Below are 26,656 nucleotides of genomic sequence, written 5' to 3' on the forward strand. Positions count from 1 at the left end.
AAACATAAAGTCAAACACGCACGAGCCACTTTCGTGCTATTTTATCATTGTGAAAACTTTAAATAACACAACTTTTGTAATTAAAAAAAACCGTCACGTTTTCAACTTTAGATAAAATTATTCTTAAATATTATATATATGCTTTTATCAAAAATAAAGGAGAAAATTTTAAATTTTTATAAAGTGCGTATATGTACATTTTTTATTTATACATATTATAAATTTATGTTATATTATGCGAAAGTGAAACGTGGGAGTAAAGTTTCATCACAAGTTGACCTATTTGAATAATCCGACGTGCATTTAAATGGATCTCTCAACGATTTGAATAGCAAATAACGAAAGATTTTATATTCCAAAATTATATGTAAAAACTAGGAAGACGTTATTTGTGTTTTTTTTTATTGATGCTACGAGCTATGTATGTACATACATGTTTTACCAATTAACTTGAATAATCTTTCTTAATGACAGTTCAAGGCAAAACGAGTTCTTTCAGGATGCCGTGGAAATAATAATCCACTCGATCAACCGATTAATTATTACGTAAACAACCTATCTGACAAGTCGTGAATGTTTTTTATTTGCGATTCCTTGTTTGTTTGTTGAGAAACAAATAAACCGGCTTTAGGAAAAAAACATCGATGAATAAATATCACGGTGATTATTAATGACTTACTCTTTCTAAAAGTTCACTTCTTGCGCTGGCAGTTAATTCTAAATTGGGAGCAAATGTCCAATCCGTCCAAAGTATTTTGTAGCAAACTTTTACTTGAAATCATTTTTATAAAAATAGACTATACACGTCATTTCAGCGCCAAAAGTTAATAAAAATAGAGACTAATGAATGTGATAAGACTCGACTCTCTTGCAATATAATATTGTTTATACGACGCCAAAGTCGAAAAACGACTTGCAATAAATTAGTAACTATATATAGCTTTATTTTTTAATTTTCCCTTGAAAATATAATAATTTCGTAATTCTGAAACTTGTAAAGTATACAGTAAAAATAATGCGATAAACTGAGACAGCTGTCCGATATGTTACATAAAAGTATGAAATAATTTTTGAAATAATGATATACAACTTAGCTGTCAAAAATCTATCACGGCGATTTTGATAGGTGAGAAATGTATTATTATTTCAAGAATTGTTCTACATTTTTATATAACATATCGTCTCAGATATTTCAATTTACCGCAAATTGTACCTGTTTCATGATCATAAAATTATATTTTTTTAAGGAAAAAGTTTACAAAATACTTATTATATGGTAATAATATACAAAAAATTGATATATTATATCTTATTTATAAGTATAAAAAAAAACTTGTTCTAAACATGTTCCTCTACAGACATCGTGGGAAAACTATATAGATATTCAATCTAAACAAGGTCTATTCGGTCATAGCTGGATCTTAGTGCTTTATGTATACGTGTGATGTTATATACTTTCTCAGACTTAACCAAACTGCGCGCCGTTACTTTTGGTCATATAACACAGTTATAATCGAATAAGAGTTAGTAATATCACTTTCATTAAATTAAAATTAATTTAATAATGATGCTTATTAACATTTATATTAACCCTTTCCCCCCTGAAAAAAGATATATAGATATTCATTTAAATAAGTAGTGATATTCAAGATGTATGCTGAGTACTATGTATATTACACTTTTACTGAAATATTAACAAAATATGTAAATGTTTTTCATAAAATGAACCAAATACTTGTATAATGTACAAAATAATCTATAAAATATGATATTGCATTATTTAGAGTCACAAACATGCTATGACCGTTATTCTCTCTCTGTAGGCATCTTATAATTACAAGTCAACTAAAAATAATCTTCTTATGCAAGTGACTATTTATGTATTCTACAGTAATTAGATTCTGCTTTTCCGCATTCCATTTTTCCTCTCGTATGTGAATGCATTCTAATTGCTGTATATTTTTATGTCTAAACGAATATGCCAATCAGATACAGAAGCTCATTGAATGCTTTCTAGGTGGTTTTGGTACCGGATAGGCCTGTTGTTTTTAGCTTTTTACACGATTAAAGAAAGGAAGAAAAGAATTAATTGTACAAAAAGTTCAGCTAAATATAATATACAAAACTATCGCTTCTTCTCAATAAATAACATAATCATACAAGCATCTTTTTAGGCGACATTTATAAATACTCATAAGCAGTATTATTAAGAAAATCTATTACTCTATTACTATTTCATAAATCCTATCAAAGATATTATAAAAACATCTAAAGTAGATTAGATATTTTTTAGAATTTCTAAGTGACTTTCTACCTACCTATTTCAAATATTGTTATCTTACCTTTAAGATATAAGTAATTTGTACAAATTTATTTTGTTCGAATAAGATATTTCTTGAATATACGAAAGTGTTTTTATAATTTACTCATTATGATATACTGCACGATGATCTTTTAAGAAAATTCAGATAGATTTTGTATATATTCGTGATGATTTCAATATATCCCAGATTTTCATTACTGTGAAAGAGTTTGCCGCATATTTTACAGATTTCATTACAAAAGTTTATATATTTATATAAATTATATATTTTTAAGGGAAAATTAAAAAATAAAACTGGTACGCAGCAAATAATTTATTGCATGTCATTTTTCGCCTCTGACGTTATAAACAATATCGCACCGCGAGACAACCGAGCCATAAAACGAACAAAACATTCGTTTCGAACCATTTTGATGATTTTGTATTATTTAAAACGTTCGGCATTTCTGCGATGGTACAAAAATAGAGATTTATTTAAAATATGTTTTGCATAACATTGTCATAGATGTATTAAGATACTTAACAAAAAAAACAAAATTCAAAAATTTGTGTATAAAAATGGAATCTATCCTTTGGCGAAAGCCCTTCGTCGACGGATAAAAATGAAGACAGTATGCTGACGAATTATTATTGTGCCACCTGCGACATAAGATCGGCCCAGAATGTTGCATAGTCTTTTAGTACAGATCCACTGAAACAACAAAACACATTATTACAATATGTTACCAAAACATTTTTAAACATAAATATCTATTAAAATTTAAAGTTTTATTGGAATTAAAGTAATCGCACATTTAATTTTCTTCTACAAGTGACAGATCATCTTTAATTTCAAGATATTGTAAATCGAAGTATTAGAATCAAGTTATTTTTGCACATATTTTAAAAATATGGCATTTATAATATTTAATTTTTTGATAAATTTACTGTTAACTTTTTTCAAAAAAAAAAAATAAATAAATAAATAAATAATTTTCAGTATTCTATATGGTTGCAATGTTCTAGAAAATTAAAATTGATTTTAAATTTTTGTTTTGTAATTATATTCCATACTTCTTTGATTTAATTCTCAGGAAACACCAAGTTACAGTTATATAACTTAGTTGTTTTTCTCAACTCAACAATGCAATTAGTGTGTTATATAACACATTCATTATATAACAATTATATTATTGTGAATAGAAAATTATAATTAATAGTTATATAACTGTAACTTAATGTTTGCTGGGTTTCATCTTATATGATTTTCAAATTATATATTTTATCAATTCTTAATTTCCTATTATTAAAGAAAAATCGACTCAACATTAATTTAAAAATTTTCATAAAAAAAACCGAGAAATTCTGGTTTACATTTTGTTAGCAAAATTTATAGAATGTTTTATCTTTATAATTGAATGTTAAGACAATTTGTAATAGTGAACATTTTGTTCCTGGCTTGTAAGGCGTTCAAGACAAAAAGAACCGACGACTTGCAATGTAAAACCATGCTGGGAAATTCATCGGATTATTAACAAGTCTCACGTACGCGTGGAATTACGAATGACTGAATAGTAATAACAATTATTTCCAGCGGCCGACGTCGTACAATTAGTCCCGCTGCGCCATTGTGAACTGACCGCAAATTATTGCGCGTACATACCTCATTTTACGGTTATTATATTTGATTCATCTGCACTGTGAAATATTACGCGAATACTCATATCAAAAAGAAAGATTTAATATTTGTTAACATTAAAAAAAAAAATTATTATGACCATAAAATGTCTTGAGTTTTAAAATATTAAAAATTTTTTTGTATTAATACAAAAAATTAAATATGTAAGTGTTACATTTATTCAGCCTTCTATATAAGATTTCTCTTTCTTTCTCTCTCTTTAAAAAATTTATTATAAATAATTATAATTCTACAATATAAATAATTTTTTAAAATTAAACTCACGATCCAGTTGTTTGTTAATACTCGCTTTACTATTATTAAATTTGTTTTGCTCGAATACATTATAAGGTACACATCTATGCGAAAAAAGAATTAAGTTTAAAACGCATATGGAAACAAATATTTTAATATCCTTATTAATAATCAAGGAATTTGAAATCTATTAAACTCATACATAATAACATGGCATATATAATAGAGTATATGATAGAGATATTATCTATATGTATAATAGAGAATGTTTCAGATTTATTGTAACATCTTGTATACATATAAATAAATAAAAAAAAATTAACCGGTTTAGAAGCCTGTTGACTTTTGAATATTTTAAAGTGGTTTTAATTTATGTAGAGAATCATGCGTATGCAAATGTTATTTCTCTTTCACAAAAATAATATAAATGATTCTTGATTTTTTTTAAACTCGACCCACAATCGGAAATTCCTCTCTATAAAAATTTCTTAATAAAAATGGGAAAGTTATTCTTCTGTCAGAATTGACTTAATATACAGCTTAGAATTTGAACATATTACGTTGCATAAAATGCATATAAGTTTGAGCTAAATGTCCACAATTGAAAATACGCAAAGTATAAATTATCACCGGAAATTTCATTACGTACGATTCTTAAGCAATCATTTCAGCCATAAATTTATATGCATTTATAACGCAAGATCGTGTATCTTATCAAGTCATATCTTGTGAGGTACGCTTAATAATTACACGGACAATGCAGGCCTCAACTGCCGCAATTTGCGACAACTCTCAACGTTGTCCTTCCTAAGCTCTATCGTTAATGCACGAATGGACATTTCCCATGGAATTTCCGCTGTTGGAGGACATGACACTCACGTGAAATAAACGTTGCCACGTGCGTTCGCTGGTGCGTTCCAGATGAAGGTTGCCTGTTCCTTATCTTGTGGATCCGCGTGCGTTACAGCACTGCATTCAGCATGTACCTTCATGTTCTGCGTTGGAGTCCATGATCCAATCCATTCATTTGTCTTTGCATCTCGTGCCTGCACGAAGAATCCCTTGAACGGGCCACCGACAATGGTAACTGAAAAATCAAGCTAAATTTCAATAAAAACGGACGCCATTCGCTTGAATAAAATTCGGCCTGCTTTTTATCGCCGGTATACACCTATATTTGAAATTATATAGCACGTGTTGTCGTGACACATGTGAATTTTACGTGTTCAGGGCAATCGTGCGTGAATCTATCGCGATATCGGCAAAGTGATTTCATATAAAAGAAACAGCAGGTAGTCAAACATAACGCTCGCAACGGTAATCTCAATTTATATCTGTCAAGGGATTTGAATCGAATGTTAGTATGAACAAAATATAAACGATAAAGAAGAGAGACCCTTAAAAAAATACTGGCAGGATTACATTGATATTAGTTACAATATACTGATATTGTAACTAAAATCTATGGCTTGAAAACATTTGAACTTTTATGCTGTGTAATTTTATAGTATCGAATTGTTTATCAAATAGTGTAATAGAACATGAAAAAAAGCATTAAGTTACATTAATTTTTAAAAGAATAAATGGAAAAAAACAATGCGCGAGAGGGAGAATTCGAAAATATATCATCCTATTCAATGAATAACAATTAAAATAGAATAGAAAATTTTTATAAAATACACATCGCATTTAAATATGCAATATAGTTTATAACAAAAAAGATTAAACATATCTCAAATAAATTTGTTAATTAATATACTTGAATTGTATGACTTTTACAACATTTGATTAAACATTTTGTTGAACTTTGAAAAATCTAAATTCAGTTTTAACAGTTGCTGTTCGTTTTGCATACTAGTTTTATTAACGTCTGCTTATTATATCTTTTGTTGTAAATAAAGAAACATGTAGAAAGTATAGAATATTTAATGCGTTCGATTGTAATTTAATCAAAGTGGTCGAATTGCCTTGTAAAACTTGTCATAATATTGCAATAGGTAAACTCACAAACTCATTTCAATTTTCCAAACAAAATATTATTTTTTAAATATCAACATTTATTCGTTTCTCCTTTATCTTTTTAGAAACGCTTATTTTCTTTGAAGTTATTTTTAGAGTCATATGGTGGTCTAGGCAAGAAGCGAACATTTTAAATTTAATTTTCCATGAATTTTGCATTGTGGCATTAGAGGAATTAGTTCATACGTATTTACTTCACAGTACAAGTTTCCAAAGTCTCACATTGACGTTTCGTTGCATAACTACACCGTTCTCAGACTTTCGTTTCAACCTTCCTTCGCGGATGAATGACATCTACGTTCGATCACGCGTGACCCATGTATGCGAATTGCTCGCATGCTCGAAAACGAGCGGACGCACTTATCCCTCGTGTCAGCCTAATTCGCCATTGTTCCACGAGCGCAGATAGATTCAACGAAGCTAGCAGAATGCATCATTACGAACATTTAGCATGTTTTGTGGGTTGTGATTTTGGTAAATTCAATTATTTCGTGTTGGGTAAAGTTTCCTTGACAAAAATGAAGCAAAAATTTTACATATTATTTACACATGTATAATAACATATTTATAATTTGCATTGAATTGCACTAATTGCTAAACGATAACTGACAAGTTAGTGAAAAAGAGAAAAGGAAATTGATTCTATTGCGATTGTTCTGTTCCTGTTTTACAAAATAATTATTTTAACTTATTATTTCTCAAAAATTACATATTTTTTAATTTTACGCCTTAAGATCTTACCTTTTTTTAATATAAAGAATAATAATCGAGAAACTGCTAAATCTAATTATTGTTACTTTGTAATAAGTAGACAGATTAAAATGAATTAAACATTATACTGTAGAAAAACCTTATCAATTTAGCTCTTTTAAAAACTATTGAATACATTTTCTAACATTAATAATTGTAACTTTGCCTTATAGAAAAATTTTAAGTAAGTTCCTTTCACAAACGGATAGCCGTCCCTGTCGAGATCTTTCAAAATATAATATATCATTAAACTATAGAACCAATCAATTCTTCGACTATTTTATATTTATTTTTACACGTTTATGAATGCATTTTTTGCATTATATGAGCTAATAAAAATAATGAATTTTACTCTATGCTGCCTATAGAATATATATATATAGTGCCCAATTTATCTCGTTTTTCATTCACTTATTACAAAATAACAGCTGTTTAATTTCAGCTATTTGATTCTCATTCTGTATATACACTGTTCTTTTATTATCTTGTTAGCTTCACCTCAGAAGATATTAATCCTTTGTGTACTGTATAAAGACTTACGTACATACTTCAAAGTTTTATAAAATTAGTATTCTAAGTCTATTGTATGGCTATCTCTCACTCGAAAGATGCTCTAGACTCTGCTAAAGAAAATTTCATCATTTATTTTGCGTAATAAGAAATTAACCCAGTTTGGTGCTTTAATAATATAAGCGCCGTGAACGTTTGGCCTACCTGTGATCTGCGAGCCTGGTTCGTACTGCGACGACGAAGCCAGTATCTTGTAAGGACTCGTGTTTAAGGGTTGTGGTCGCGCCTCACCATGATAGGGTTGATTAGGCCGTGGCTTCACGCACGCGTCCACCGGCGCACCATCCGGAAATCCGATAACGAAAATTGACGAGAAAAGGACGAGCGTGAATGAAATCGTAACATGTCCAACGAGATGCATCTTGATCGCGTCGCTTCTTTTGTTCTTGGCAACGCGAGAGAAATATATGCAACAAAATTTTATTTAGTATCGATTGTTCTTGACTGAAAAGATGAATGAAGTATGTTCTCAATAAAAAAAAAATTGTATTTTTTGAGTGTTTAAATAATTTGTCTTAATTGTAGTATATTTGAATACCAACGCAAGCTCATATTAGTAATATGTAATATACACAAAAACATATTAAGTATCAAGCGAAAAATAGCGAGTGTGAGATCAATGAGTAGACCAAAACCACTTATTCGAAAATCATAACTAACGATAAAATAAAATTATTAAAATCATTAACTTTTAAATTTAAACTTGTACTGTTTGTACTGTAATTTTTTATTATAAATATAATATTTTATTTTTTTATTTATCCGCGTTTACTCCAAGTGTATTCTCTGCGACTTAAGTATCATAAAAATAATAAATATTTATGATAACAAATTAATATTAAATTCACGAATTTAAACTATGTCTAATTTATAAATAATTTGTTACATGTAACTGATTTCAAAAAAGTTCTAATTACATAAATGTAATTTAAAGACATAGAGAAATTTGTAACGAGATATTATTTATTGTTAGGATAAATTTGATAGGAAATCTGATTGAAAAAGATGCTCATAATAGCGTGAAAAAATTGTTAAAAGTGATCACTTTTCTTCACGTAAACTTACTCGAAACAGTTCGCTGTTTACACGAGATCGCGCAAGAATAAAAAGATATGTCGTGCTCGTGACAGATCCGCGTATAAGAAACTGCAGTACTCGATCGGTTGCCGACGAGCCAAACGTTGGTGGGGTGTGGGATCCCACCATAGGATCACACAAAGCCGCACGTTCGTTTTTGCTAAATTAATCCTTCACTTTCACTCGATTCCTTCGTCGATCCTGTAACCGGTTTCCTCGTTCGTTTAGGAGAATATCTACGAGTTTTACACATAGCAGAAATTACACATTACACATGCAGCCGTAAATCGTGTTACTTCCTTTTACGTGTCACATAGCGATACATGATGTAACACTGTCACTATTTCTAGCAGGTATATTATAGATGATTTTTTGCCGGGAAACGAAGAGTCATTATTTATTGCAATACACTTAATTCTATATTGAAATCATTCATTTCCTTATCTCAAAAGTTAAATATTTTTAACTTTGATAATATTCAGTAGAAATACATTAAAAAGTATACAAAAGAGTTCATAGTCATACATTTATAATTTTAAACATTTTTATAGCCTAGATTTTGGATATTAATCCCGCAAACTAACAATAAGTGATAATTTTAAAACTGTTCACTCAACAATGTGACTATTATACAACACGTTCGTTATATAATATATTTATTATTTTGTTGAGTGGAAAATTATAACTAATAGTTTTACAACTGTAACTTGGTGTTTGCTGGGAAGTAAGTATATAATATTTAAGTGATTATTTTCTTTAAAAAGAATAAAATTTTTAAAAAGTGATTAAAGCATATTACATTAAAATAAAATGTTTATGAAATTATTTTTTTTTTTAAATGTATTATATAAATATGTAAATATCATTAATTTATTTATTGATAATTTTTTCCTCCATTTTCATGAGATTAACAATTTTGCTATAAGTGCATTGTTTGCGAGTAAGTTGGTTTAAATGATTCAAAGTGAAAATCATGAAATAAAAAATTTATTGAAAGTACTCTTTGCACTCTTAAACATTTATTATCACGCTATTTGCTTTTTATCGAACACAACTTTAATCATCATTATAATGTTGCCAAGTGGAATAGCTATTATTTAATCGTTGTTCAAGCTGCTATGTATATTTCTGCATGCATATTTCGTTCTTTCGCAAATATTTTTAAGTTACATTTCGCAAGAGAATATATGAATACTAAACTCCAAGATCTTAAGTGAATGGATGAAAGGAATATTTATATCGATTAAAAAATAGATAAAATTAAAAATGATGTGAATTCAAGAACGCTAAATATATTTCGACAAAGTAACAGTGCATGCTTTCATCACAAAATGAATATTTGCTGTTTTGTAATATAATTTAATAGCATTTCATATCTCTACCGATTTGTCAGACTGTATTCGCAATAAATTGAGTTAATGCATACTGCATTCGATTACATATTTGGCGAGTTGCTAATACGATCCTTTCACTGTCGATTATTAAAATGTTATGCGTAACGCTATTACGCACATAAATTTACAATTTGCATCACATCAGAATTATGACATTGACCCTTGTGCAATATTCTTCTTTATGTGTGATATACTTGTTCGCCGATTACTATATATAACATTGCACGTTCGATCGGGATGAATAGAATACGAAGCGCTCTGCAGTCGTGCAGAGCAATCGTATTGCGTGCTAAACCCTTCGAACAAGCGCGCATAATGCAAAAGCGTGCGCGTGTTACACATACATACATATACGCCGATATGTACATGCACGGCGAGTTCATTCAGTCAATGTGACTTTTCACACCGTGTTATTGATTTTCCACGGCCTTTTCAGGCCGTCTCGGTTGCATACGCGCAAGAAGTACTCCTTTCAGATTGCCCGGTAATCGGATGGCAAGACCAAACAACTTATTTATATCTGTTTTGCATTAGAGATATTTTTCCTGTGTTAAAGAATATACAAAAAGTTTTTGTGATATACATCTTTTGTTCTTATAAAAAACTGATATAAAAACTCATGATTCAAAACATTTTTAATTGGAATATTGTTTTTCACAAAGCAAGATTCGTTATTATTAAATAATTCATACATGTTTCTGCACGTTTTAATAATTATATGTAACTGTTAAATTATATATATGTATATATAATTATTAAATTATGTATATATATGTATATAATTACATGTATATTGTATAATAAAGCTATTTCGTTAAGAATTTACCTCAATAAATGAGGAGTATATCAAAGTAAAAATCTATATACATCTTTTAATTATTTATACAAAAAAGTGTTATAATGTAGGAAATATTTCTTATCTATGGTTTGAGGTAAATCTGGTAAATGCACGAAAAATATATCGATTTGAACACAAATGGCTATGGAATATACAATGTTCGTCGATTATAAGTAACTCATATTCTTTACAGCTTATACTGTAAAAAAAAATTTAAATTATTATTAACAGTTTTTCATATCTTCATAAATATTGTCACACAAATTTTCAAAAATTAATAAATTGTTCTTAAATAAATTATCTAAGCCAGACAGATTTTTCTACCACTTCCACCGCACAGGGCCGCGGCAACCATCCCCTTATACGTTTCGATTTTGCATCTTCTCGTTCCTTCTGTTGTTTTTCTCCAAAGAGCCAATATCTGTAAAAAAATATAAAACGTCAAATAGTAATTTATTTGAAGAAATTAATTTTTAGAAATTTTATATCAAATATAGAATGTGAAACGCATACTTCTTCCAGCGTGTAACAATCACAATATCATCTACATCTAACTTAATGCGAGGTTCATCGGTACAAAGTGGATGAAAAAATACCCCGCAGCCGTGTCCAATTGGAAATTTGGAACCTGACGTAGGTTTTATAATCCTATATATGCGTGCTCTTTTTCGTTTGTCTAATTTTTGTGCAAGCTGCTCTCTCTGTAAAATAACAATTAACATATTATAATTACAGTTTTTAAGAATTGCATAACGCGCAAGCACAGTAAATATAAAAATTTTTACTTTATATATACTCTTTAATTAATAATTATTATACAATTACTATGATATACTTTTAGCCAGAATAAAATTACCGTTAATGTATATTGATCACAGCCATCAATAATAGGCCATGTAATGCCATCGCCAACGGGAGTGCAATCCCATGTAAGAACTTGGCTAATATTAAAACGCCATCCCTTTGAATATGGATGTATATATTTGGTATCTGTATCATCTCGCCGATATCGGGATTTCTCTAGAATCCAATCTTCTATTTCCGTTCGATTTCTCACAATAGCTAATATCTATGCAATTTAAAGCATTATGGAATTAATGCATTGATTAAGATATCAATTAAACATAGTAGTATTAAGAACATTTACCTGGAAATATAATAACATTCCTACTGCAAGTACAACGCCGATTGATAAACCAATACTAAATACTGCTAACATTAACGTGTAGACCGCTGGTGGTGGAAAAGGCAAAGGTTTCAGTGACAACACAGTTGCTACCCAGGAAATTAATATAACGGAAGAGACGCAACAACCGCCAACTGCGCTTGCCAAAAATGCTGTAAAATGCCCATGATTATAATGTCCAACACATGTATTTATCCACGGACAATGATGATCCATTTTCATCACACAACGATTACCTAAAAAGTAAATAAAAAAAATTATAGAATTAAAAGAGAATTGACATATTGAAATGATACAACAATGCTCTTTAAATATATCCTATGTTACAGAATTACAGTTTTTTCAATATAACATAATATATAAATAAGTAAAAGCAAAATACTGATTCAACGTTAAATTATATTATCATGTTAAAAAATTTACAAATCGTTTAAATAATATCCATATTTATTATTGTTACTTCATTATTTATATTAATTATATTAATTTTTTTACATTTTCTGCAATGATGTGACCTTGGTGCCTTGTATCCTTGGCAGACAGTGCAATATTGCAGATATTGTATATCTGTAGCTTTCTCCTAAAAGTAAATTATATTAATACAAATATAATAACAACAATATTAATTTAATTGTTTATTACTTTATATTACAAATATTATTAAGTACTATAATTAAAATATATTAAAATTCAATGTAACAATATAACTTTTTGTCTAAATAATATGAAATTAAGTAAATAGAATCAAATTTCTCTAATCACAAACTAGGATCATAAAATCTGCAGTTCAATTTTTATTCCAATGGATTATAAATTAGGTTTATGGATTTTCAGTCGTTTACATAGTTAAAATAGTTGAAAACAAAAGGATTTACTTTAAATATGTTCAATGATAAATATGTAATATATTACTGGCATCCATTTTAATGCGAGGTAGCCAGGCCCTTCAAAAATTGCACTGATAAAATGAAATAGAGTCAATCCACTGAGAGTGAAGAACAGCAAAAAACTGACAGCTCCTGGAACACTGTCTTGCGGTGGCCACCACTGTCTACTGCAGTGTATCGTCATCAATGTGATTATCTTTATCGTTGCTGCAACACAAATTAATGTGACAAAAGTTACAGTCTGCAAATAAGTTTTCTTATCGCCATGATCTTGTGCCAGGCTTTTTACAAATTATCAAATTATAATGAACAATAACTATGATGAAATATAAATGGTTGAATTTATTTATTATTGACAGCGTAAATTTTGAAAACTCTGCCACATGCTAAGATGATATTTAAAAGATATCAAATTCTAATTATATAAAGAAAGATTAGATCTTAGGGGTGATGAATTATACAGCTAAAAATTGTTAAATAATATTCTTTTAGCAGATGACTGAGTATGCTTTGATACTTTGGATTTAAATCCAACAAAATCCTTATTATCGATTGTCAATTCCATCTTTTTATTGTCTTGTCTATAATCCTCCAGTTTTCTTTAATTCTGTTCCTAATTCCTCATGTAATAAAAATCTCGATTTGCATTTTTACTTTTCCTACACTGTTAAAAAAAGCACATTAAAATTAATGTACATGTAACAGAAGCAAATTTCAAGCAAATATATTAAGAACATTTAATATTGTTTTTTTTACACTAAACACCACGCACTGTACACAAATATACTTTTCAATTACAACTATATAAAATTTGATGTACTTGTATAACTCAAAAGTTTATTGAATTTTACAACATTTTTAATAGTGTAGCTCTTCAAACATCATATTACTGACAAGTATCATGTAGCATTCGTCTACACCTCCTCTATCCATTTCATCGGATCTTTACACTTTCCTTACACAATTTCATTGATGTTTCTTTTCATATATCAAACGACAAAAAATGGATAATTCCATCTACATTACAAAACAGTAGTATTTTAGTATTTTATTTAACAAGTTAATAATCTCCCATTAAGTTAGTCGGAATTTAATTATTACTGCTCTTAGATATGAACGCAGTTAGAGTCAATCGCGTTTCTACTACAGATAATGATCGACTGATGAGATGAGATGAGATGAGATGAGAAATAACCGGATTTCATTGACAGGAGACACCTGTCACGTACCGAGCGCGGAGAGCGGTCCCCAATGACACATCTTCTTCAGCGGGCCGACGCACATTTTGTCACCGTATAGCGGCCTCCAATTCGTGTAAGGAAGCCCATTGACTCCCGCAGGATTGGCGACGCCGGTGAATTTCGTGCCAGCGACGGCGACAGCGATAACCAGATAAGCCAAATCCTCTCAAAACGTACGTGTCGCGTTGTTATTATCACGATGGCCGCGTTCACATTGGTTTACATCATCGAGCGGCGACCGGCAATCGCTCTGCTCTGAACTTAGCGCTAAACTCGAATCGAATAATCGAATATCGAATTGCGCGCTACAGCGTCATCTACGACTACGATGAAATTTGGAGCTGACGTGACGGTTCGTTTTGACGAGGTTATGTTGGGTTGTAAGAGACATGAGATTTGATTAGGTTCATAAGAAATGAAACATGAGCTCACCAGTCTCAAAATGTACGAGGTACATATGTTTCTGTATTCTATTACTATTCATCAATTTTCGAATTAGTAAAATATCGATTCGTTTTGACTTTACGGAAGAAAGCGCACGAAATCCTCGATTGATGCAGGATTTTCTTCTTCACCTAATTCTTAATAGCCAAATCTGTCAAAAACGTTTCAAGTTATGTATTACACATTTTGTCGATAGAATACAATATATCAAAAATTAACAGATTATTAAGGCAGATTAATTACAGAAATTTATGATATAATGTTTCACAGCTAATATCTATTTCCACTAATGTAGATGTTCTATTGCAAAAAATTACTATACAACTATTTCTTATTTATACCCAATCTTTTTACCTCTTATTAAATAACTTTGTCCATAAAATATCTCCCAGAGAATATTGTAATTTCTAGAAAAATTCTAGTATATTTTGTATCTAAAGTTACTAGTATGAAGAACAGCTATATATAACCAGAAGTGTTAGTGAAGAAAATGCATTATAGTTAATTAATGAATATCTTAATCTGAAAATGCATATAGTTAATTGATGAATATCTTTATCTAAAAGATAGTATGAAGGTATGAAGAAATTAGGCATTACTTGTGAAACTGAGAATACATTATTTTGCAGTTCTAGTCCATTAGTGGCACCACCTGCACCTAAGTGTCGAAGATCTCTAAGATCCGAAGGCATAGAAGAAAGCTGTTCCTTAAACAATAATTTTCAAAGTTTACAAATGGAAGAAAAAACATATAAACGACGAACTACATCCAATCAATCTGAAGCTAAAGATCAAAGTTATGACAAACAAATGACAGAAAGTTCTAGTGAAGAGAATGAAGAGACAGCTTATTTGCAAAATCATTCTAGAACTACCTCTCCATATTCTACACAAAATCGTTCTAGAACTACCTCTCCATATTCTACACAAAATCGTTCTAGAACTACCTCTCCATATTCTACACAAAATCGTTCTAGAACCACCTCTTCATATTCTACACAAAATCGTTCTAGATCTAACTCTCCACATTATCCACAAAATCGCTTTTCTCCAGAAAGAAAGAATGATTTGACGAAATGTATAAACAAGAATGAATCAAACACAAGCAGCTGTTCTTATATCATCAAGTTTTTTTTTTTTGTAATAGTACCAGTAGCACTAAGTGCTTTAATATTATTAAATAAGAACAATGTGCAAACACAGTCTATAAGCAACCCTACTTTATTGTTAGCTGAATCGATTAAAAACATAAAGACAACATTTTACAATCAAGAATTGGATATTTGGAATGATATTTCATCAGCGATAAACGAAGTAATATCAAGCATTCCCAAGACACCTTCAATTATTCTGTTATTTGCAAAGGAAACAGCCACAATGGATTGTTTAGCTACTAAACTGGCACAAGCGAGCAGTACCATTTTGCATGCAGACAGTTATCTAGTATTTAATCCAGAAGATTTTGGAAATGATGCTGGTGAAATCATTACGACGTTAAACAATCATTCTTTAGAAAGAAAAAAAGTTGTGGTGAGTATGCATGCATATTCTAGATTTTGTAAAATATAAATATGAACTGACTTTTAAAATCAAATAAATCTGTTGCAGATGATTCGTGATATATTGAATATTAATGCAGAAGCAATAAAAGCATTACATAATTTATGCGATAGAGTAAATCCCTTAGTAGCAGAAGCTATTTACATTCTTACTATGCAAACTAATAATTATCAATCATCACAGAAAAAACTAAAGTTTGTGGAAAATCAGATTTCTAATAAATTGTCAAAAAGCATCGATCAGGATGTTTTACTGGCACTTGTAACGCGAATTACAGATGGGGCAATTATATCGGTACAACCTGAACCAGAATTAAGATACTGCTAATCTAAGTTGTAAGAAAATAAGCGTAATTATAATAGCATATTAATGACAATTATATAAATAACAAAATTAGGCAACTGTTCTTTATTCTATAAATAACAAAATTGTTTAATTAAAATTAACAGTCTGTGTGCAATTTGCCTTACATACAAGACTCGTTAATATTCTAGAAAAGTAAATTCTGATTTGCACTCCTATACCATTTATGCTGATATTTTGCCAGCTGAACGGATTTTTTCAGCTGATCAGAGATCGAGGAATGCGAAACTACATAATCATTTTTACATCATTTTGTGTTGGTTCTAACTACCGACTGTTTATTGTAAAATTTTGCGGTAATATTCGTGATAGATTTAAATATAGTATTGAAATACAATTAAATAAGCTATGATCTTATTCGAGCTAAGAACTAGTATTACCACTGCGTAAACAACAAAATAAAACGGCTGCTTGCATTCTATTTAATTCCAATTGACAGAGCTCTTTGTAAATATCAGTTTCTGGAAATATGATTTTGGAATAGTTTTGCGAACAAAGAATTTGTATCTCCTCATCTCACATCTAATATTTTCTGTTATTTATATATCATAACAGAGTTAGACTATATAAATAATAAGCCACAAATCGCGTTGTGGAAGATCTATAAGAATGATTTTTGCAAATTTATTACAAATTACACAGGCACATAAAATAAAAAGTGTCATGTCCGAAAGACTATAGGGATACATAGGTGTAGTCTCTCGGACATGATACTTTTTTTATTTTGTGTGCCTGTGTTATGAATTGCACATAATCTGGTGTTAATTATAGTAATATGGTATAAAATATGAGCTGTACAGGAGGATTTAATGCAACATTTTGGAGATTTTTAAATCATTGCATAATTGGATCAAAACCGTCAGAACTAAGAAATTGAAATATTTTAATACTAATATTAGAAATATTTTATACAATTATTTTGTATATTACCTTGTATTATAATAAATAAGTTTAATATATATATATATATATATATATATATATATAAAAAAAACATTTTTTCTAATTCAATTATTTATTCAGTTTAAAAAAATTATTTACTTAATTTTTTTTCTTTAGTATTAAAATAATACAAAGCAACTGTAATAGAAATCTTAATTTTGTTTGCATCTGCAATAATGTGCTTACTTATGGCAGTTATGACAGTTATGATAAAGTTATGTCTCTGGTTGCAAAGAAATGTAAGATTTGTAAATCTGTTAATTTAACTTTATTTTGTTATGCCAATGTTACACGAAATAAATTTTATTTTTAGCGAGTTTTTTCTAATCACAATTTCATATTTCTATTTTCGAAAAATATAACGACACTGTTGTACGTAGCGATTTCACGCATATTTCCGAATGACATATTTATTTAGCTTCAAAATAAAATACAATAATTATAATTATTTTGTGTATGTGTATGATATTCGATTTCGTATTAATGTGTCAGTCGGCAGTCCATACAACGATTGAAGTAATGTCGAGTGTCGTATCCTGCTCATTGCCAATTTACAAGATCTTTTACATTATTTAGTTTAATCATTCAGGATATTTATAATAAAATAGCAAAATGTTAACAAAAATTACTGTTACATATACAAAATATGATATTGTATATTACACATACAAAATTTTATGAAAATAATAAATTATTTTTTAACATTTATATAAATTGCTTACAATGAACGATACACATTAAATAAAATTTTATAACATGTTTAAATCAATAATTGGCCAACAATTCGGATAAAATCGGATTTTAGTGCTTAAATAATAAATTTCCGAGGTCGACTTAGGTAATTTTATATACATTTTTTAGTTCCTCGAATTGGGCGCCGGATATTTGTCTGTCTTGAATAAAAGATTTTAAAATTTTCATAGATTTTTTCATGTAATTTAGATAAAAGATCATTGGTTTTCTGATACCTATTCAATAGTTGGTATTCATAAAGCATCTTATATTCAGGATTATCTTGAGTTATGGAGAGTTTGACTCTGTGGTACCAATGAAATGATTCTATTTAAGACTTATCTCTTGAATATAAGATCAAACTGTGAATATCACCTAATGCTTTTTAGTATATCGTTTCACATGTACTAATTGAAATATATATCCTTTTCACTATTTTCTAAAAGCAAATAAAGAAAAACTTAAAATAATTGTGAAGCTTTAACATGCATGTCTATATAGCTTTGTTTTAATAAATGTTCTGAAATGTGTTTCTTATTACACCCTTGAAACAAAAAAAAATTTCGATTATTTAAACCAGTGCTTTTCAATCTCTTTAAGTAATGAAATATTAAGTAGAAAAACTTTGCAATAAAAAAAAATATTTATACGAGCTTATCTGCGTATTAAACAAATAGTAACATTTGCTTTATTAATATTAATATGAAAATAATAAATAAAATTTATCTCGATTAAAGTATGATTGTAAGTAGAAAAATATTGTTAAACATTTCATAATACACCTAAAGATTATAATTATAATAGCTGAAAAACACTGATTTATTTTCAATTTTTATATATTTCATGTAAAAAAAATGTGTGTGTATGTGTGTGTTTGTGTATATAATGGTTTCACCCCCATTGTATACGATTTATAAATTCCAAATTTCATTTAAAAATATGCACAATATAATGCGTGTACAACACAATGGCAAATTCTCTTTTATGTTCAGGTTTTACTATATTATTTGGTAAGCATTTTATAAATTGGCAACAAGTATCCATAGCTGCATACTTTGCTAAAGTGATACATTAGCAAAGTTTTCAACTAGTGAACTGTAATAGTCGTTCTCCGTCGTAATAATTCAAATCGGTAACTAAAAGTAGATAGTATATAATAGGGTTTGTATAATATAGTATGGTATCGTCAAACCTAAATAATAAATACACTTTTTTTCATATATACAGTCACAGACTTTTCATACAGAATGTCCAAAATCTAATGTGTGCTGTACAATTTCAATACCATTAATTTTTATCATAAGTAAATAAAGGGTTGAAAAATTTCACTTCTCTGATAGTTCAAAAATTTAATTATAAAACATAAGATAAAAATGACTTATTCAATACATCTGTAAGTATTTATAATTAAGAATAACTAGTAATTTAATCGCGTGATATTCAATTAACAAAAGTATAGATGTAATAACTGGAGTCGGCAATCCGCATAATTATTTAACATAAGAAAACCAAAGCATGTTTTGCACATACAAATCATGCTTGAGTATCACAAATTACAACAAATACTTCCAACCAATTCTTGCAAACTCTTGCAACGTTGCATTGATGGCCAGATAATAAGACTATTGCTTCGTTTAAGGGCACTCTGTATAGAATAGCCTTAAAATTACGAGATACGTATTTACAGTAAAAAAGTTTAATTGGTCATGTTTCTATCTAGTATAGTAAGGAGGTGAGTACCGCGTTGCGTAATGTTGTCCGTGTTGGCTACGTAGTCGCGTACTTCAGTCATTCAGTTAGCGTCTTGCAGGATAATGCAAGTCTTTTTTTTCGTAATTCTGCGTCAGTCACATGTCAGACGAGGTATGAGCCTGCCTCGACAAATTGTTCTGATCATTGTCTCCACTTCTACTTAAGCACTAAGACGTTTACGTTTCAAAAACTGAACGCCTCATACTAAATACATGCAGGTATGAGTCTGTATGTTCCTACACAAATTGTTTCAAGGCTCTAACGCAGACATTGTCGCAATTTGACGTAGGTTCGAAAACATAATTACTTTAGATAGTAACACATAGTAAGTTATGGTTCATCCTAAATAATGAGAAACAAAATGAGAACTAAAAATGTATGAAGTTTTTTTTACTGTTTTTAATTCAATGAAGAATAGATAATTTTCGAATGTAGTGGTGCTAGTAGTAATTGTTTTGACACAAATAAACTCTAATTATATGAGTGATTATATAAAATCATGTGTTTACTATTGATGTTCCGATTTTCAGAATATTATAAATCCCTGTAGAATGAATAACGTTAACACATTCAACGAAACAGAGTTATATTCAGAAATTAAAAAATAGTTGATTAGAATTCAAAGCCTTGCACTGGTAGTTGGGAAGAATCTGGTGCGGAGAATTGATATTCTGCTCCTTGCGAATCGATTGAAGGTACAAGCCTGGTATCCTCTTCTTCAGACCCAAAATATCGTTCGATAATATCAAAGGCCTTTTGATAAATATCCATATTTTGGTGAGATTGCAAGAATTCTATTTTGTCTAGGCCTGAAACATTATGAAAAATTATTAACATATTAATATCTATTAATCGACACTTTTTATATAAAACCTGTATTAAATTGATATTTTACCATAACATTCTTCAATAAGAACTGCGTAAGGATTGAGACCATTATGCACAGTTGCATCTTGTTCTCCCAGACGTAAAATGTTTTCTATTCCGTTCAAAGCGACTTGAACGATCTTGACGTCCATAACAGTAAGCAAATCGCAGAGCGGCGGAATACATCCCTGCATTGCGAGATATCGAATTTGATCGGCCGTTCCGCCACTAGTAGCATTTGTAATTGCCCATGCAGCCTCTTTACGTGTTTTAAATTCAGCTTTGCTCAAAATCTCAATTAAAACCGGAAAGATATTAGCATCAATCACTGCCTAAAAAAAAAACAGAAATTTATATAGAAATTATTAATATATAGTTTGTGTATGTGTGTGTGTGTGTGTAGTTGTTATATTTGAAAGATTGAGACGTACTTGTATTTGTTGGGGATTACCGGCAGTGATATTAGAGACTGTCCAGCAAGCCTCTTTACGAACACTTTCCCGTGGTGAACTTAAGAGATGTAATAGACACGGTAATGCCGAGCAATTTAACACAACTTGCGTTTGCACATCATCTCCCGTAACTATATTTCCTACAGCACGAAGAGCCGCGCTTATTACGTTATTTTGTTCATGCCTGAAAATAACATTATTATCAATTGCTATAATCTGTGTACATCAAATTATATAATTTTTTATATGGATCTTATATACATTCCAACATACATGAGAAGTTCTACAAGACGCCTGCAAACGCCAGCATCAATAACAGCTTGTATTTTGTCATTTGGACCGTCGCTCAAGTAAGAAAGAGCCCAACAAGCATCAGCAAGCACATCAAAGTCAGTATGATTGAGAAGATGTGCTAACACTGGTAAACATGGTGCAACTTTTGCAAAAGCTGGTGCTGGATTTTTTCCTCGACAGAGATTTGATAACGCCCATACCGCATTGCGAGTCATAGAAAGCCGTGATGCCTTTGAGAGCAGTCTGAAAAATAGTAACTAGAATAATGTTCTCGACAAAATAATATTCTCGATATTAACTAGAATGATATTGTCGTACGGCGTATATATAAACATTTTTGATATATAATTCTTAAGCGAAAACCATAATGTAAAAAAACATACTGTAGAAGTGGCGTGAGGATACCATTGGCTAAGACATGATCTCTGCATTCAGGACTATCTCCTGCAATATTACCCAATGCCCAAACAGCTTGTTCCTGTACATCTTCATATTCAGAACCAAGTAAAGCTATGAAAGTAGGAACAGCTCCAGCATCTATCACAATGCGTGTTTGTTGAGATGTACCACTTGCTATGTTTGTCAGAGCCCATGCTGCTTCGAACTAACAATTAATATTAGTATTTATGTATGCGTCCTTTATTCACAGTAAAAGATAAAATGTTTACAATACAAATATATCCTAATATGGCTGGGAAGTGTAACTACAAATTAAACTAACGAGAAATGACAATACTAGTCGAAAATAGTGATAAAATGTTTATTTTCAAATACCTGCAGAGTGCAATTTGTGTTATTTTTAAGAAATTCAACAAATTGTGGTACAATTCCCGTTTGTATGACCTCATCTATAGGAGGATTTGGCTCTCTTGATAATAATTTTCTAAATTTCTGTGTTGCTGCCAATTGATCTTGTATGTTAGGACTATATAACGCATCTACCATCTCAGATGTTATAATACCAGGAGACTGCTAAAAAAATATATCAATTTCTTTTATACAAAGAAAAAAATTATCATGAAACAATTACAATACAAAAATACAATATAATAATTATATTACCGATTGTGCTGTAGGAAGTGAATATTCGTCCGTAGTTGTAACATTATCTTCATCTGCAACAATATTTGGAACATTTCGACGTTTTGATAATTGCTGCTCACGTTTTTGTTTTCTTAATTGAACTCCCTCTTCTTCTCTGCGTCTCCGTAATTCTTGTGAATCTAATCCTACATTTTTATAACGATGTTTATGTGTAGGTCCAGTTGACATCTAAAAATACAAATAACGAATTATACATTTTAGTTGCATAGAAATTTTTTTATTAAATTTAAATATAACGCAAGGAAAAGTTGCAAAAGTTATAATTTACAAATTTAAAATTACATAATTGCAATCAATTTTTATTACTATACGTTTATAACAATCCAATTTGTTATGTTGAAATTATCATAGTTTTATTGTTAGACAAATGCAGAAGATATTTATATATATTTGCATATTAAAATTGAAAATTTTCAAAAATTAGAAAAATTTCTTATTTACTACAAGTGTTAAGAATAATTCACTTATTGTTAAGAATAACTAAATTTGTCAAAAAAAAGTTGAAAATAAAATATAAACAAAATCCCTTAACAGTTATAACTAGATCTTAGTGCTGATTTTTGTGTGATTTTATATACCTTTTCAAGTTCAACAAACAGCATGCCAAGTAGATTTTTCGGTCAATAATACAATTCTAGGTTGAACAAAAATTAATAATATCACTTTTATTAAATTAAAAATAAATTTAATAATGCATGATGCTAACTCACATCTAAAAGTGAGAACATTTACCCCCCTAAAAAACAATAAAAATTAGCACCAAGATCTAGCTATAACCATTAAAGCACTTTGTTTATATTATATTTTCACATTATGGGTCAAATAAGTTCTTTATTTTAAAACAAGTTGACATTACGTTCTGTTTACATGTTTATAGAAAAAAAAAAACAATGAAAAAGTTACAGTCGCAAAATATTTTTTTACAAAATAAGTATTATTTCCAAAGTTTCTATTTAAATCAGAGAAATATTAACATAAAAAAAAAAAATAAAAAAATCTGATTTCAGAAAAGGTAATTAAGTTTCCAAAATCTCATTAATATTCTTCAACATGAAACAATAAATCTAAGTGACATATTAATTTAAAAAAAAATATTGTTATACATGTTAATTTGAATAATAACAACAGTAATTTGTTATAATAAAATGATTGAAATCAAATGTATGTAAGAATGAAATAACTCACATTTAAGTTTATTATTAACTCACATTTAAGACGAGCTTAACTTATATGCAAGTAAGAACTGTGTAAATATTTAATTGTAATTTAGCTTTGACAAAACGTTTTATACTTAATATTTTTGTGTTGAAATAAGCTACATTTAAAAGAGTTTATATTTGCATTTCTGTAACAGCATTTTACTATTCATCAATTATCATTTGATCATCACAAAAATAATTTTCAAAAGATACAATTTTTAATCAAGAAATATTTTTTTGCAAACTGTTTTTCATGGTATAAATATTTATTTTTATTAACATGAAAATTTTTATATAGGCAATTTACACATGCTTGTTTGTTATAATTGTAATAAAATTGTTTTCAAAGAGAAAATAATTATATAAATGTTCTTGAAAAGTTACAATGTTTTTATAATTCAAGAAAAGCGAGAAAGATGCATATCAGGCCAAGTATTTCTGTAAAAAAAAAAAAAATTTTTTTTTTAAGAACATCTTTAGAAAACAATATTATATATAGAGGAAAAGATCTACTCATAAGTTTTGAATATAATTATTTATATCAAACGTATAAATAATATTTGAAATTTGTTCAAAGAAAAAAAAAAAATTGATTTCGCTATTTCTCTCTTTCTCTCGTTTAAAAATATCTTCAAATATGCACGCGCGCGCGCACGCACATAGACGTACACATGTATAGACGCACTGACGCATTCGTCACATGCATGTGAACAAGAATACAAAAGCGAACGGCGAAAAAGACGATGCTTCGCGCATTATACGAAGGAAAACGCCTCGGAAGAAAGCAGGGTAAAGGTAGGAAATCGTTGTGCCGTCATCGACATCATCGAACACCACGACAGTCATCTGACAATGGATTCCGCGTGAGGGTTAGGAGTTAATCGACGAGACGGCTGTTGGGGCGGGGATACCGCCCAGACGAAGAGCAGAAATACCATCTCGTGAGGGTCGATTGTGCACGGTCACCTTCGTCATCGGTGAATACGAGACGCGAAGCACCGTCATCACCGATCTTCGCGCCGCGCGATCGGCCGCTTGGACATTTTGGCACGCGCACAGCCAACGCAGACACACTGACATTGGCCTGGAATCCTCTCGACCCTTCGGCACGTCAACGCGCGCGCTGCGTCCACTGGCGATCCCGGTCCGCAGATTACAGATCGGCTATCAGTATGATAATGGTCACACTTTGTACTTACGGTTGTGAGAGCAGATTCGAATCTCCGAACGGGGGTCAGACGTAAAAGATCATGCAATTTCACGCGAAGTGCCGCCGTGCCCGCCGTGAGCCCTTTCTCTGTTCACCATAAACTATACGCCAACAATGATTGATCGGAAACTACATGAACTACAAGTCCTGTATAGAGTCCGATATAAAGAGAGAAGCGACATTGATGTCCGAAGCTCTGATTGGTAATCTGATTAATACTTGATTGGCTAAGCGAGCAGCCATATTGTGAACACAGCTGTTGCAGAATGATACGAATGGTGTTTGATGACGCTAGAGCGGTCCCAAAATGGCGGTGGAGGACTCAATTGGATACTGAAGGTTGTGGTGGGGGTTCGATGTCGCTTCTCTCTTTATATAGGACTCTAGTCCTGTATGTACAATCGCGACGCCAAAGAGATCGCTGATTCGCCAGTCGACAACCGTGCGCGGCATGCCAATTGGTGCCAATTTTTTTATGATTTGAAGAATATTATAGGATTAAAAAAAATTTTATTTTAACCAAAATACTTATTTTTTGCGAAATTTTGCAACACAATTTTGTTTATTGTAATTATTCGAGAATAAAATATTTTTGATTTGGGTCTTGTTTATCATCTTTAAGACTTTAAGGCATCAATTTTACATATTATGAGCTAAAAAATATGCTTTCTGTTCAGAAATGTAGCGTGTCAAAGTTACAGGTTTTTTTGGAGATTTGTTTATATACATATTGAAACATGCAACACAAACAAATTTAGAATTTTACAAATTACGAATTTAGAATTTTACAAAAACGATCTTGAAGAATTGATTATAAATATCGGTCAATAGAAACATTTTAAAATAAAGTTGCGGCTGTAACCGTTCTCTCTTTTAAACAATTCATATGGTGGGAATACTCCCACCCCACTACATTATTAGCGCAGACTTGAACCATTTTTATAAGCAGTGTCGCAAAATAGATGTAATTTTAGTTCATATTCCGGACAAAATGGATGAGGTCGTTAATGCGCCGGGAAAAAAAAGCCGGCATGGCCACTCTCAGGTCCTCTCTGCGTCTCTGGTCAAGACGAAATCAGACAAAATCAAGTTTGTTCTTTTTCACTGAACTGCCTCCAAAATTTTATAATCTCATAATAAAAGGGAATTATTATTCTTTTCCACATCTCAGGACTGAATTTTTTTTGCTTTCATAATTTAGCTTTCCTTTTTTCTTGTCACATTGAGAAGAAAAAGTAAAAACATGAAAGAGAAAACATCGTGCAAATTTAGTCCTGAGTTATGGAAAAAGAACATATCTAAAATATTTTTTTAAATAAAAATTTACAATGAGGCACTAGCTACACCGAAAAAGGAACTCATTTATGGAACTCAGCCTTGTTCGTAGAACGATTAAACGTAAATAATCTACAAGAACAAATCACTCGCTGAACAGGCTCGTTCCAAAACCCAAATAAAAAATATTGCAATCTTTTTGCTGGCGAATGATGTACATACACATGTATCATATAAACAACAGCTCATATTGTGTATGTGTTCA

At 30.1% G+C, this 26,656-nt stretch overlaps 4 protein-coding genes across 10 annotated transcripts; 1 reads left to right on the forward strand and 3 right to left on the reverse strand.

Annotated features, from left to right (window-relative positions):
* Positions 1-2,621: 2,621 nt before the first annotated feature.
* On the reverse strand, positions 2,622-8,821 carry LOC105194739 (putative defense protein 3). The gene is made up of 4 exons (XM_011159809.2): positions 8,640-8,821; positions 7,719-7,959; positions 5,115-5,322; positions 2,622-3,014 (listed from the first exon to the last, which is right to left on the reverse strand). The coding sequence occupies exons 1-4, from the start codon at positions 8,778-8,780 to the stop codon at positions 2,951-2,953; spliced, it is 654 nt and encodes a 217-aa protein (XP_011158111.2). The 5' UTR covers positions 8,781-8,821; the 3' UTR covers positions 2,622-2,950.
* A 1,841-nt stretch (positions 8,822-10,662) lies between these two features.
* LOC105194737 (palmitoyltransferase ZDHHC6) lies at positions 10,663-14,422 on the reverse strand. The gene is made up of 7 exons (XM_011159808.3): positions 14,186-14,422; positions 12,982-13,163; positions 12,565-12,649; positions 12,031-12,305; positions 11,740-11,952; positions 11,397-11,584; positions 10,663-11,304 (listed from the first exon to the last, which is right to left on the reverse strand). Exons 1-7 carry the CDS (start codon positions 14,238-14,240, stop codon positions 11,181-11,183), a joined length of 1,122 nt encoding a protein of 373 aa, XP_011158110.1. The 5' UTR covers positions 14,241-14,422; the 3' UTR covers positions 10,663-11,180.
* Positions 14,423-14,471: 49 nt separating this feature from the next.
* LOC105194736 lies at positions 14,472-16,996 on the forward strand. Of its 3 annotated transcripts, XM_026131324.2 has the most exons (4): positions 14,472-14,648; positions 15,271-15,536; positions 15,573-16,171; positions 16,250-16,996. In XM_026131324.2, exons 1-4 carry the CDS (start codon positions 14,620-14,622, stop codon positions 16,526-16,528), a joined length of 1,173 nt encoding a protein of 390 aa, XP_025987109.1. In that variant the 5' UTR covers positions 14,472-14,619; the 3' UTR covers positions 16,529-16,996. The 3 variants fall into 3 exon arrangements, with proteins under 3 accessions (XP_025987109.1, XP_011158109.2, XP_025987108.1); XM_011159807.3 differs by having other exon boundaries at positions 15,271-16,171; XM_026131323.2 differs by having other exon boundaries at positions 14,472-14,641; positions 15,271-16,171.
* A 761-nt stretch (positions 16,997-17,757) lies between these two features.
* LOC105194741 (importin subunit alpha-7) lies at positions 17,758-25,249 on the reverse strand. Of its 5 annotated transcripts, none has more exons than XM_039455025.1 (8): positions 25,106-25,249; positions 22,666-22,875; positions 22,378-22,572; positions 21,987-22,207; positions 21,583-21,846; positions 21,289-21,493; positions 20,886-21,189; positions 17,758-20,799 (listed from the first exon to the last, which is right to left on the reverse strand). In XM_039455025.1, the coding sequence occupies exons 2-8, from the start codon at positions 22,873-22,875 to the stop codon at positions 20,603-20,605; spliced, it is 1,596 nt and encodes a 531-aa protein (XP_039310959.1). In that variant the 5' UTR covers positions 25,106-25,249; the 3' UTR covers positions 17,758-20,602. The 5 variants fall into 5 exon arrangements, with proteins under 5 accessions (XP_039310959.1, XP_039310952.1, XP_039310949.1 ...); XM_039455018.1 differs by having other exon boundaries at positions 22,378-22,575; XM_039455015.1 differs by lacking the exon at positions 25,106-25,249 and adding an exon at positions 24,873-24,995.
* Positions 25,250-26,656: the final 1,407 nt, after the last annotated feature.

Source organism: Solenopsis invicta, chromosome 1 (genome assembly GCF_016802725.1).
Source record: "Solenopsis invicta isolate M01_SB chromosome 1, UNIL_Sinv_3.0, whole genome shotgun sequence".
NCBI classification, from domain to species: domain Eukaryota; kingdom Metazoa; phylum Arthropoda; class Insecta; order Hymenoptera; family Formicidae; genus Solenopsis; species Solenopsis invicta.